Source organism: Diadema antillarum, unplaced genomic scaffold (genome assembly GCF_040938485.1).
Source record: "Diadema antillarum isolate AM-2024a unplaced genomic scaffold, OU_Dant_1.0 scf00000053, whole genome shotgun sequence".
In the NCBI taxonomy this organism is placed as follows: Eukaryota; Metazoa; Echinodermata; class Echinoidea; order Diadematoida; family Diadematidae; genus Diadema; species Diadema antillarum.
In genome coordinates, this window is record NW_027270942.1 from 2,976,076 (window position 1) to 2,991,218 (window position 15,143).

Genomic DNA, 15,143 nt, shown 5'->3' on the forward strand with positions numbered 1-15,143 from the left:
AACCACAACGATCGATTAATTATTACAATCTCTCAGCAGATGTGTGCAAATGGAAGTGTGACGAATAATCAGAAGATGAAAGTTGTGTGCTATTAATGTATCGGGGGCAGTCTTAGTAAGCCTGTATTCATTGAGCAATACCTACAGTGCGCCTTTTTACTGTTCTCGGATTCGTTGCGTGAATCATCGAGTACGTGTTTGAAGGGGTGCCCAGAGTTACGGCCGTGTAGTCAGGAGCTGCCGATGGGCATGAATGGGGTCAAATAAGGTTCAACGCACTGTCACCTCTTTTTTTTTCTTACATTCTTCCAACCAATGAGCAGTTAAGGAACGATGTTCCATGGGTTAAAATATCGTCATCTATCAGGGCAAACGTGAAAGGAAGGTACTGGTTTATCCCGAAAATAAACCCTTAACTTAATTATGGATAACATTTTATACATAGTATGAAGCAGATTACAGACAACATGGATGACTGCTTGAGGTAGGGATGTGATGTGCTGCGGCAACATGTGATTTTCAAGAGCGAAAATTGTTGTTTTTTTTTTTTTTAGTATTTTGCACCGAATTCTATGCAAATTATACTACGTCATACACCATAACTGATTTTATAAAACATTTAATGAATATATTCTAGTTATGATTTGACCAAGATACAAACACTTTCTATTCAACAAATTCAACAATTGTTATATGAGTGAAAACAAGCAAAGAATGAATGTATTCCATCTGGATTCGAACCCGAGACCTTCCGATTGCTAGTCGAATCCAATCGAATCCTATACACAATGGAATTGCACTTCTCATTTTCAGTCACTTTCTAAGTTAGTGCTCATACATATTTATCCATTTATCTATCCATTTATTTCATACAGCACTAAATATCACGGTATTTGAGTTTCGACATTTTGTATCATCTAAATAGACAATCAAACAGGCATGTGAGACAATACAGTCTACAGCAATATTTGAGTGGTATATTCATTCTCTTTTTTTTGGGGGGGGGGGGTGATGAAAGAAAAGATAGGACCTTTATCCTTATGCCATTGTTCCTATGATTTCAGGTTAGTTTACATATACATAGTTGCGCTTTATTAACTTGGTAATTTGTCGCATAAATCATCATGTGTTGTGGTATGACAATGTGTAATACGATTCTTGTTTTATTGCCTGCTAACCCCCTCCACCCCCCCCCCCTTCTCTCGCTCCTTCACCCTCTGTCCGTTTTTTCTGCCTCGGTCTGTCTGTTTATATGTCTGTCTGTCTGTCTGTTTGTGTCTCTTATTATGTTACCATGACCTTCTGTTACGCATTAATGTTCATTTAAATGGGAAATGTGAAACCGCTGGGAGATTATTCATGCTTTTAAAATACTCAAATCCCCCAGTAAAATAATATTCCATTTGGCAACGGCACAAAATATTTGATAGACCTACCAGCGAAAAAGAATAAGAAAATAAAATAAAAATATAACAGGGGATGCACGATAACGAATTATATGTTTTATACAAGATACTAATTTGAAGGTCGAATGCATTTGGGGGAGACAAAACTATATAATACATAAAATTATATTTGTTTAATGTCAGACTTCAATACTCCAGTCGGAGTTCACATGTGTTTACATGGGGATGATCGTAACAAGCTACCGTCACTCATTGTGCTTATAATCACTCATGGCTTAATTCCCTTTCAGTCCCCATCTTACTTTGCCCTTTGTTTCCTATCTGTTACGCATGTTGTACTTTTCTTGCACTTTTTATTGTCTTCTTTGTTTGTCTCTTTCATTCCCTCAATCTCTCTCCGACGAATACACACACACACACACACACACACATACACACACACACACACACACACACACACATAATTAATCTAGGACGGGGTTAAGAGTCGACCCCCACGACCCCCGCCCCCTTCCCCCTCCCCCTTTATGCCATCCGCTTCCCCAATCCTTTACCCATGCTTCTGCTCGTTCACCACAGCCAGACCGTTTGGCAGGCGGTAGCACGCATCGGATACAAGCTATATCGAGCCGACACAGAGTTATATTTATATACCTACTACACTTCTGAAGGTTTACGGCTGCCCAGTGTCACAATCGACAACGGAGGGAGAGGAGAAAAAATGCATGAAGTTGAAGTTCGAAGCAGAGTTTGCTTAAATGTTTCAGAGCGGAGCATGACGCAGTCTTTGGCGGAGGCTAAATATAAATGACGCTCTAGTTTGAGCACAGTTCTGACTTCTGGATGAACTCTGGAGCAGTATTTGGTCGGTGCGACTTCTGTTACCCTAGCAAAATAGAGAAACATGCTACATTCGTCTGTGATGGCCCGAAGGGGAATTAGCTTCTATGTGACGAATTGGAATTATGTGGATTTTTGCTACTGAAACTCATCGACTTGAAAGCATATTGGGGGAATTAATGGCTCTCAACTTTCACACTTGGAAATAAAACGAATTGGAATATGCTGCAAGATTCATAGTGGCATACGGATCGTTGAATTACCTCTATTAAACAGTCATTCATTCTATTATGTACGGTGTTTAATGTAAATTTGTGTGTGTATATTTGATCATGGAGAAAAGATGACGACGATAGCAGAAAGCAGCTTAGAGCGAAGCTACAAACTTTGGAGGTGAGGTGTAATTGGCCACAAGACTTGATCTGCAACAAAGGTTAGACTTCTCCATTGATTTCATTGACAAACTAAGCAAAACTAACGAAAAGATCTTATCGTAGAAGAATTCTATCAAGCTTAAAGGAACGCGAAATAAGCGAAAAATCAAACTTGCGGTTACAGCCCGTCTCCGTGACCGGAAAAGTCGATAATAATCTAGTAGTGATCGATCGATCGGAGAGGACCGGCAGGCGTCACAGGAAACAACAATGGGGCGGGTGACGTTTGCTGTGTACGTGACAATGACAGTTTCGCGCCAGTCACATCAACTTGCAGCTATCAGTCTTTTCTTACCTTCGGAGCTCTAAAGTCAGGGGTAAAAATCCATAGCTGTACCTTCATTGCTGGTGGGATGTGTAGATGATAAGAAATTAGTATTTTCTGACGGTACCGCATGAGCTTCACTTGATTCTCAACCAAAATCATTTCTCTCGGAATTTTACGATGGATTAACAGCTGGACCTAATCTTCAAAGGAAATACTGTAGGTAATGCTGATTCGAGCCCAACAAGTCACAGGTGATATCATGTGGGATATGGTTTTGTCAATATTCCAACTTCCAACGATGACAATATTGTGAATTAGATCAGTTGAAATCTATTGTATGGCTGTGAAAGAAAGAATTTTCTTTTTATCATCACAACGTTTACAGCGTACACATCACCTAAAGTTTGTCAGCTGTGTGTGTTTAATGTTTCGGAGCTTCGCGCTGTCAGGATAAAGACCATACTAATTAGAGGTTACATGATTTTTCAGTTTTGACCCCCCCCCCCCCCCCTCCTCCTCCATTGATTGACGTCACAAATAGGTATGGCGTCCGACGATACGCAAGCTCTTGCACGGAGCATCGAACTCCCCGAGGACTGTGGTCACCGGAGCGACGACGACGAGGCCAGTACGGTTCGCGGATCACTATCCAACTTCAGCCGGACCGCTACCTGCTATCCGCTCTTCTTCGCAAGCGGTCGAACCGAAAACACTGACCGCACTAGCTGCGACCACGATGGGTCGTCATCGCACCCCTCGTGCTTCAAGCGTAAGCGGCAAGGATACTTCTTGATCTCGTTCATCAGTCTAATTGTACTCGCCGGACTTGCCATGATCTTTGTCGGATATTACCTGCATAACCGCGGATATTTATTGGTAGTGGGCATCATATACCCGTGGGTAGTGGGTGTCCCCACTTGTTACGTGTACTGTCAATACAGAGGGAGCCGTCCTAGTGGTAGACGGAGAGGGTCAACCATAGCATTGTCTTCCGCGATGAGTATAGAGGTGCCACCCCCGCATTACGAGTGCAGACATCAGTTTACATCTGTGGATTATACGTATACATCGCAAACCGGCTTGCACAACTATGCTCCCAACGGGTAGGTACTCCACTGTAAAATTCATAATGATAACCACCTCCGCGAAAAGGTGAAACCCACGGCCGGTGGAGGTAATGTTTTCGGTCAATATATGTTTGTCTGTCTGTTTGTCGATCTTTCTGTCTATCTGCCTGTCTGTCTGCCTGTGTACAAGATAACTCGAGAACAGATGAACAAACTTACACCAAACTTGCAAGGTGTGTTGATAATGAAGTAAGAAAGGAAAAAATGATAATTTGGGGGTCAGAGGTCAAAGGTCAAAGTTCGTAGATGTCACAAAGGACATAATAAGCTTAATTTCCCAATAACTCAAGATGATCGAATGTTCACTAGACTCATTTGGGTGCTGTCCGTTATTCCGAAACATGCAATTTACCTATGTCTTGATGTTCGTCAATCCGAAACGAAAACGAAAATGAAAAAATGAAAAATAAAAGAATTCCTTATCACGAAAGCTTTCATAATAATGAAATGAGGTTAAAAAATCCGAACATTTGTGGCCTTATTCCAAAGATTCGTTAATCCGGAAATGAAGTAGGGTTGGTTATTCCGTAATTTCGACAATCCGAAAATAAATGAGGTTCGTTGTTCCGACGGTTCGATAATCCGAACATGACATATCGGTACGATTCGTTAATCCGAAAACGAACAAACGGTGCGTACTAACGAATCTTCGGAATAACGAACAGGAACCATACGTTTTACGTGATTTCCTTTCAAGGGAAGAAGATATTGAAGGTTGCGTGTTATATGGAAGTTATATGGAACTGTCGGGTTGACTTCGAGTTTAGATCTCCTTTGTGTCATTGTGCCACCGACCGACATTCACGTAATTCGTTTTTTTTTCAGCTTTCCAGGATCCTGTTACACCAAAATGGGAATAATAACGAGCCAAACAATATACCGAAAGTTGGAACAGATTCACTTCAGATCTTCTTAGGAAGGATACATAGACTTTCAAGATGCATTCTAGAGCTTGGCAAAGTGGCCCCGGATATTGTTCCGAAATGACTTACTGAACTGTTCCTAGCTTCTGAGGGCTGGTTCATTCCAAATTTGTCCATAACTGCCTAAGATCAGTTGAATTGAACGTAGGACTGATTTTAGTCCTTAATGAAACGACCCTTGATGTATTATATACATATACATATACATTGTGTACCAGTGTTTCGATATTTCAAGGTTTTTTTTTAATGTTTGAAAATGTATCATTAATTCATCTTTGGTATTCGCTGTTACCTTCGATTCTTTTATACTATATTCGTATACAAAATGAGTATAAATCACACGTACATTGTATCTATTTGATTTGACGAACGTTTTTGAGCCATCGAGGTAGTCGTGCATGCTGCGCTATCAAGAGGTACCACGGTATAGTATTGGTGGAGATAAGGATTGGGTTTTTAATTTTTAATGAGAATACTAATTATGAAATAGTACAGATCATCGACATTCTAGGAGGAATTCTAAGTTTATTTGATGAAAATTGGATTTAGAATGGCTGAGACATTCATAAACAAAGTAAAACAAAGCGAGTGTAATAAAAGGTAGGTCCCACCTTTTATTACAATCCCTCTGTTTTAGAGATCTCAGCCATTACTCTAGGAATAACATGCTCTTTTATATTTCATGAGGGGTTTCTCATTATCTCACCCCCCCAAAAAAAGAAGAATAATGTAGAAAATCTGAAGTTAGGTCTTAACCTAAACTGAACGATCCCCTTACATTATAATCACGTCGAGAGAAAACAATGAACATTCATCTTCGAAAACAAGTTGGTATAACGACATTTTTTGGCCAGAGCAGGGAAAGTAATTAGAAGGGAGGATACCACGATATCATGTGCGGTCCTGATAATGTTGTCTTTAAAAAAAAACAGACAAAGAAAACGGATGTTGCGAGATTACGAGGGAAGACATGAACAGTAGATAATGCATCTGAAGTTCTGCTGTTGTTTGTATGTCTGGGGAATGCCTGGGTATGTGAGATGGCTGAGACAAAGTTAAACACATACTGCGGTTGCCGACAGTCTGCTTTGGGTTGTCATCAGGCGTAGGTGAGCGGTAAGTCGCCCCTTCCTTCGAGACATGTCACGTGATGTCAAGGAGGTCGTCGTTGAAATACTCGCCCCTCAATATTCGTGTGTCGACCTTCCTCATCAGATCTCTGAGCTATACCGACATTATTTTTCGACTGTTTTGGTTGGTGAAGTGCAATAATAACAATGAATATAAACAGTCACTATATTGATTTGATAATGATGATTATAATCGAGACACTAGATCATCTCCCGTCATTTTCAGGTAGGTCCCTAATCCCACGTGTATTCATGGGTCAAAAGGGCCCCCGTGAGTGAGACATTAATTTAATCGAGAATGCAAGGGCCGGGCAGGAACCAAACTTACAACCTTCCGTTCATAAGTCCAGAGAGCCTTAGTCATTCTTCCACAGTGCTCTCAATGATTAACGCTTTATAATTCATTAAAACTGATTTAGGGATCTTATCTGCCTAAGGGGGAGGGGGTGCCCAAAGACCCCTTAGACCCCATCAGCGGCCGAAGTATAATGTTAATGTAATGTTTTGTTTTGCATCATAATGCTGTGAATAATCAATCGACATTCAATAATGTATATTATATTTGGGAACAGATGATGTCGTTGCGTCGGAAGGGAAGGAAGTTCGGGGGGGGGGGGTTCTCTTACTAACGAGGAGAACAAAACAGAGTTACAATATCAATGGATTACCCCTCCCTGTCTGTAGGATTCCAATCTTCACCCAATATCCTGCGCCTCACCCTCCCACGGGTCTTCACTGAGGCATGTGATCGTGAAAAGTCAGGGACAATCCTTTTCTAGGATAGATTCATAGAGCTGCGCACGTTTAAACTCTTGGTTTAGTATAATGTGTAATACTAGTACACTCTGTATACGGCTGTCGTCTAGCACAACTTACTGCCTGAAGGAAAAGAATTAACTTAAAACTCCTCTTCAAGTTCAATTTGAATTCTAAAACGAAAAACAACAGTCAGAGTAGAAAGTTTCAGTAGAATTGCTAAATAAAAAGTACTGAAGTCATGGAAGTTGGAAGTGTTTTATCATTATTTTGTGAGCTCAACAAGAATTCATAAACCCTCCATGAAAGCCTACTGATTGTGAATGCTTGAAGGCTTAAAGGCATAATTTGCCATTTGCAGATGAAACAAAAACCTAGCATTAGTGCTTTAAAACAGTTCTAAAATGTGAGGAAGGGATAGAAACAACCACTGTAAAAAAGTGAATCGGTAACATCGATGTTAAGTATTTTTAGATATACAAAATGTGAACTATAGTTATGATAAAAATGTCTCCAGAATAAGCTGTCTACAGCTATGGTTTATTGAGAAAAAAAAACAGATATCTCCTTATATTTTAGGCTTTATCGCGAAAATTTTATATGATAGGTTGTTTTGTGGTACAACAGACCTACACATATGTATTAAATGTCATACCTTGAAAATTGTTTAAATCACTGTTCCAAATGGTAAACAGAACCTTTAAGAGAGATGGGCTTATATACTGGACGATTAGCCTTACAAAGTATTTAGTCATATACGTTTTACTGTATAATATACGAAACAATGGGAGAATTGAGAGAAGATATCCAAACCTCGTCTGATTGACCAAACACTTACCAAATATCCCTGTCTTGCACAAACATTTTGTGATATTCAACATTTTACAGCTTTCTAATCGATGTTCAATTTCTGTAAAACCTTCAATATTCTCTTCTATACACTCGTGTCACGAAAGCCAACCCAAACTTGCCAAAAGTTTCCTCTTAGGGTATTGACCTGACATCTCCGTAATATATGGACTATTTTACGTCTGATCTTTTTTTTTTTAATTTTTAGAGAGAGAGAGAGAGAATAGACAAATAACATAGTCATTAAATTGCTTTAAATCGCTTTTAACATTTCGATCACGAGGAATTCCAGCTGGGTTTTTATCTTATTTTATTATATTGTTTTTAAAATAGTTCGCCCGAGCCACTGATACAGAAGCTTGTAAAAGGGTTACATTTGAAGAGTTTTATTGCAAAAAGAGCTGAGCGCCAACTTTGAACTTTTCAAAGTAAGTCCATCATCAGATAGAGCAAAACCAAACCTTTCCAGTGATATCTCACTTGTGACATAACAAGAATATTCCTGAAGTTATGACTAAAAAATCCTGTATTTTCTTTTTTTTTTGTATTCCTTGTTTTTTAGCAGCTTTAATCACAAGTATCTCGGCTAAACACTGTGGATATTGGGTTGAGATATTTTCAGTATAAAATAGTAAACAGGATTCACTTTTTGAATAAGCAACTGTGTAAGATGACAAAAAAAAAATCAGTAGTGATAAATGTTCGTTTTTGTGAAGAAAAGTTGGATGATATTGTACATTGTTTTTATTAGTGTGAAACTGGTAAGTCATCTGGATTGAAACTGAAAAACGCATAAATGAAGGTTTTAGAGCATATATGAAATTTAGTCTACAAAATGTTATTTTTGGTTTTAAAGAAAAGAGAAACGACGGTCTAAATTGTGTTGTGATTTTGATTAAGTAACAACTGTTTGAACAAAAGTTTGAAAACGAAGTCCCCAGGTTTGACTCTATGAAGAGAAAAAATAATGAATATTATGCAGATGATAGATATGTTCATTCTGTATCGGGTAGTCTCAACATGTTAAGTTTAAAGGAGCAGTCACTGCAACATTTGGTTGTGTAAATGTTTACTAGAGAAATTTTAAGAAAAAAAAGAGATTATGGTTGAATATTTTGAGTTCCACTATGTTGATATGGAGGGAAAAAATAGTCCATGGAGAGCTAAAAAGTTTTGGAAAAAAAAGAATGGTGTTAGCTCGTTTTGCGATAAAACTCCTCATTTGTACTGCCTGTTGCCAAGCGATCTGCTGACATAGTCATATCCACAAAGTTAAAATAGCTACCAAAGTGGCCTTGACCTCCATTGTTTGTGATGACGAACCTGTCCCTGGTTGTGATCGTGAATATTCCTGACCTGTGTTATAATCATATATCACTCTGTCAATTAATGCCCCATTGCTTTCTGTATAGACGGAGTACAATTATTATGCCGCTATTGCTTTTTTCGTTTTCGTTTTATTTTGTTTTCCTTTTTTTGTCTGCACGATTATCTCTTTAGTTTCTAAATCAAAGATAATCCACTGCATTTCAAAAAGTTCAAAAACTGTAACGAGTAAGTTGCATATGAGTGATATTATCCGTGTATTTTTTCTTTTTTTGATAATGCATCAGTAGGCAGGGATAACTATTTAAACACACACTTTGGTTTCAAAATTGAGCTGCTAAGTCATCTATTAAGTGCTTCACAATATTACGTTTATTGAAGGTTTTGTGTGATCGTTTGCGTGGTCACAAACTTATTCATTTATTTAATGATTTCTTGATTTATCAATTTACCGGTACTCCTGTACATGTAGAATTACGTAGCAAAGTTATTCAGCGATGAGGTCATCATACGTTATTTAGATTGCACAGGTGTGAGACTCATCATTTAGGAAAATGTATCAAAGTACAAATGTCCATAAGTTTTGTATCTCTGTCACATTGTACTGAAGTCCAATTTTTAGTTTGTATGAGTAAATTGCATCCATAATGAGTGCGCTTTTCTGATATGATAACTAGTCACATAATATTAGATCTTGATTTAGTCTCTATGCATTCAAAACAATCCTCTGAATTCCAAGAAGGAAACGGTTCAACCCCCCGAGAAGAAAAAATGAAGAAAAAATGAGACGTTGTAAAAGCTTATGTAACTCATGGAAGTTATTCATAAATCACAAAAGTGTATTGCATAGAGCCAGAGTGTGAAAATAACTTAGAGTGATGGTTCATTATCCTTAAAGTAGACGCTATCAAAACGGCTTGGCTAGTGGCCAGGTACATTTGTTAAGGCAGTTATTTTCTCTATCCAAGTGTATAAAGAGGCTGTCGCCGTGGATTTCCCCGATTTAAAGTGATCTCTTATCATTGCTTATTACCAGGGCATTACCAGGAAGGAGACATCATCCAATCGGTCACGTGAAGTAAAATGACATTTTTGTCTTAAACTCTTGAGAATGGAGCAAGTTGTAAGTGACTGTGTGTGTGAAAGTGTGCGTTTGTGTGTGTGCTTGTGTTTCAGTAGTGGCATAATCGGAGGAAAAAGCTACATTTAGGACAGCACTGAACCTGAGCTGTACGGTTTTTACAAATTGACGTCGCGTTATCTATTATCACAATTATCGCCACCACCATTATAATATTGTTAACTGCAGTGTCACTCCCTGTAACATGTGTTAGACTTGGGTTCAGAGACCCGACCCCTATGGTTAGATTCAGGCCCGTCTTACACATGTACATAACCGACGGAGATTAGTTAATTTTGCATACTTCCGGGTTTGCTAGCTGGTTATACATGTATACGGGCTGCCGAAAGTAAGTGATAATTGAGTATCATAGCAGTTTTAGTGTAAATTGTAATTTGATGGATTGGCTATTGTGTATAGGCAGTTTCTCTCTTCGATCTCTTTGACGCTTTCTGCATTGATCATTCATGCGTTTATTATGTCTGTATGGATAACTTTTCGTTGTTTCGAAGGTTCTTATTCCGAAGGTTTGTTAATCAGAAAACGAAATGAGGTTCGTAACCCATTCTTATCTTCGGATTAATGAACCTTCGGAAAAAACACCTTATTCCATTTTTTTTTTTTTTGGGGGGGGGGGGGGGTGGATAAACAAACCTCCGCAATAACAAACCACATTTCATAGCTGGATTAACGAACCTTCGGAATAATGAACCTTAATTAGTTTTCTGACTAACGAATCTTCGGAATATTAAACTGACAAATTCACGCCACAAATGATCGGGTTAACAAATCCCATTTCATTTTCGGATGAACAAACCTTCGGAATAACGAACATCACCCGTCTGTATGTATGTATGTATATCTATGAAGTCATGGACACAGTGTGAATGTAACAGAAACATTCCTGAACTTCTTAACCAGAAGGTCCGGGGATCGAATCCTGGTTGCTTCGTTCATCCTTAGACAAGATGTTTTGTCAAATCCTCTTCCCTTTTGCCCAGGTGTATAAATAATTGAAATGCAGTGCTCCCACTAATGAGGTTAGGCAATTAATATAAAGACCTCATTTTTTCAATGTTGTCATCAATATCTTTCGGTTATGTGGATGTAAATATTTTAAAAAAAAATCGTTTTTACATAATTATGTCTGTATAGGTATGTAAATATCATATCATACAATATGCTATGATATCATTATGATATGCTTCATATACATTGAAATATAACATGATAAATATCATATCATATCATATCATATAATAAAATGATATGTAATATCAAATATTATGTTATATCACATGATATCATATGACACTATAGATTTATTTCTTTAGGTGTATATATATACGCATTTACATCCATAATAATATGCATGCATATGCATATACATATGAATGTAATCATACATTTATTTTAGCCTATACCGCAATGCAAATTGATGTCGAAGGAGTTAAGATCATTCTTTCAGCGTCAAATTGTCTCCAGGGAGGAGATGATCTAATGGGTCTTCAGCTCGACCCAATATCGTCTGACGGACTTGACAGCGTGTTAATCGCATTACTCCAGAAACAAGATGATGTCATCGAGGGGTGATCGTTTGTCACGAGAGAAGGGGAGGGTCTAGGGTAGCTTTATCTACAATGGTACACTGTTTGAGGCAGAGATCTGCTTAGTTCCTCTTTGAATAAAAAAAAAATATCTGATAACAACAACAACAAATCAGGCATAAAGGGAACACAAGTTTTCGAGGGATTTGAAAGGAAAAGGAGAGAACCTGAATCCATGCCATAACGATAATTAAGTTATTGATAATCTTAATTACGTCTTACCAAATAGAATTTCAACAGGGGGGGGGGGGGGGGATAGAGAGAGGCCGAGGATGGGAAACTATATGGTCAAACTGATGTGGTCAAATTGTGGCCTTAGCAATATTTTTGTTGCTTCTCTGATATTAATTTAGTGATATCTTTTGCTGACAATAAGTCTTTCTGTACCAGGATTTTGACAGCATTTTTTCAAACGTTCGATTACTGTTCCGAGGTGTGTTTCCATACTCTATTTCATTTAGAGAAACATTTGTCTTTATCATTTTATTATTATCTCTGGTTTCTTGCATTTGAAAATCAAACTTAAAGATGTATGAATAATAATGCTCATTCAACTTGAAATGGTTTGACGATGTCGGCGAATTTTTTGGCGGAGTTGTTTTGATATAGCTTGAATTTGCAATTCATGCCTTATGCACAATTATTTTTAAGATTTCAAAATTGAAAAAAAAATATTCTATTGTTGACTGAGAACAATCGCTATTTCTTTACCCCATATTTTATTTACCCATAGTTCCACGAAACCAATAATGAGTATAATGTACTTCTGAGGAAGTTTAGGTTATCATTTCAAAGCTTTTAGTAACCACGTTTACTAAAGAGACATTGGATAAGAAACACGTTTTCAAAATTGTTATGATTTGCATAATGCTGTATATGATATTCATGTTTCTACCCTTATGAATTTTTGTAGTCTTGATACATGCATTGTTAAAATTGTCAAAAGTGGTTTCTATGATACTGTCATGTACAAAAATCTATACATAATAGTTTATATTGTAATTGTGATAAAGGTCATTGTTGACAGAGTAAGAAAAAAATGTATGTGGTTCTAATTCATGCATCCCCGAAATCACCCGTTTATCTCACAGCAAAAGTGAAACATCTGACGAATATTGACTTTTTTGCGGTTTTTAAGCACTTAATTGGTTGCTGAGTGGAGTTTAGATATCAAGGGCAATTCACGAAACAAACAGGTTGTTCTCTATTGTTGTGACTCCATGACAATGTCGGGCATTAATGCACTTTTCCATGCATAATCAGCTGTGGAAACGTTGCACTTTGACCGTACTTTCCGCTCATTGTGGTACTGAACCCTCGTGTTAGGTGGATGGAAATCGTCAGCAAACTCTGTAAATCACGTATGTACACCATGCAGTTCTAGACAAGAAAAACGAAGGAGAGAAAAAGGATAGTTAACTCCCTAACCTATCACAACAAAATAGCTAAAATAATATCAAAAATCCGAAGAGTTAAACACAGCAAGTAAGCTTAGTAACAAAACGTGACAACCGCAATGGACTATTTATTATGTATACTCCGTTCTCGATTCAGAAACTTTTGTGAAATGGCTATACCACTGTATAAATAATGTTACGATGTTGATGTTGATATATTCCTGTCAGCTGATAGTGATGTCACACTCTTTCATTTACCTTCTTGAGTAGTTTTATGTACATTTTAATGATTTGATTGCACCATATTTCATCCAAGTATGACAAAAAAAGTAACGAGAATACAATTTTAGTAATGTGTAAAAGCGAGTATACATACGCATTTATCTAGTGATGTAAGTCTATATGAATAATAAAAAATGCTGAAAGTACTTCAGGTGACGGGATTAACCTCTGTACTGGTAACTCTTTAATGCTTGTTTTGTTCTTGCAATTTATATGTGGGCAATCAACATCCGTTTTGACACATGTAAAGACTTTCATAGGAGAACTGAACCACAAATGTGTCAATATTCGTTTTTAGAGGCTACTTTCAGGCATGGTAACTTCTATAATCAGAATTTGTCCTGTTCTACAGTTGTCGTGCATGGTCATTCTCGTCAAATCGTATACTAATTTTTTCGGCTTTATTTCCTTTTCACTCTTTCATTCTTCTACACATTTCCAGGCAAGGCAGGCTGGCGAATGGACGATGTCCGACCACGATATCGTGCGACGATCCCCCTCCGCCTTACGAGGAGGTGGCCGGTTCGGCGAACATCGGGGTCCTGCACGTTTGACGCAAAGTTGGCAATACATATCATCAATCGCCGGACTGAGTAGTCGCAGAGCCACTAGACAACTGCTAGAGCTAACGAAGGGAGTTCGTCGCCCATGAGGAAGAAGAGGAGGCGCTAGTCATTTCGCAAATTAGAGGGGAAACTCTACTCCATGTCTAAGTTAACAAATTTTAACGTTATTTAATAATACGATTGCATAACCAAACAAATAATACCAGTGATTGTGTGATAACAATTGTAATTGGACAAAATGATTGAAGACATTTTCTACTACAAATCAGTAATATTAATGATCATTACATAATTACAAGTTAGAAGATGAGGAGATAATAAAATGATCTATCGTATTCTCCATGGGTTTGTACATGTAGTACTGATTATAATGACGTTTTGTCGATAATCACAAATTTTAACAACCAACGCTTCCTTACTGCTGCATCATGTTAAGATTTGAAATAGAGGGTATAGATATCTTCTGCTTAAATCAACATTATCATTCCATCTCACTCGTGTCTTTGCGTCGTCTGAAAATTTTGTAAAATTAATTCCACTGTCTACTGGACTTTAGTCCATCTGAGAATATTAATCAAACATCGAGTAGAGTTTCGCTGCAAGTCGCTTTTAGGCTATATCCTTGCTCGCGACCGAACACCTTGACCGTTGGAGCCATATACTTTTAAAGCGGAAACAGACGTTTTGATTAGCAGACGGACCACCAAACAAGTGCTAACAAAGAGCGCTGGTCGCGCTACAAGCACGAGGACGAAGGAAGTTGTTTGACTGAGTTGCGTATTAACTATGGCACCGTCACCACTGACATCTCTGCTGAACAGGACATCTGTGCTGTGTGGGACATCAGCGATATTCTCATGCAGTGGCTTTGAAAAGTTAAACGGTAAAATTCAACCTCCACTGCACTCACTATTTTGTATAGATCACCTTCATATCACGGCTATAAAAGCAACTGGCGCAATGTGGGTGTGATGGTTGTCCTTTTCCGAGGCATTGACCTTTTATCATTATTATTATTATCATCGACAAGGCAGCAATACAGTTCTATTTGCAGGTATCAGCAAAATTCAAACAAATTTAGAAGAGACTGTGTACCAGTGCATTCTTTCATG

At 37.9% G+C, this 15,143-nt stretch overlaps 1 protein-coding gene across 1 annotated transcript; it reads left to right on the forward strand.

Moving 5' to 3' along the window:
* The first annotated feature begins 3,491 nt into the window (after positions 1–3,491).
* On the forward strand, positions 3,492–14,019 carry LOC139715695 (uncharacterized). Its single transcript, XM_071627244.1, has 2 exons — positions 3,492–4,051; positions 13,908–14,019. Exons 1-2 carry the CDS (start codon positions 3,492–3,494, stop codon positions 14,017–14,019), a joined length of 672 nt encoding a protein of 223 aa, XP_071483345.1.
* The last annotated feature ends 1,124 nt before the right edge of the window (positions 14,020–15,143 follow it).

What these genes read in the sequence shown, in the direction of transcription:
- LOC139715695 (XM_071627244.1), top strand. Translation starts at nt 3,492, where the DNA reads ATGGCGTCCGACGATACGCAAGCTCTTGCACGGAGCATCGAACTCCCC. An exon ending in CACAACTATGCTCCCAACGG is followed by an intron (nt 4,052 to 13,907) that starts GTAGGTACTCCA and finishes ACACATTTCCAG; the next exon opens with GCAAGGCAGGCTGGCGAATG.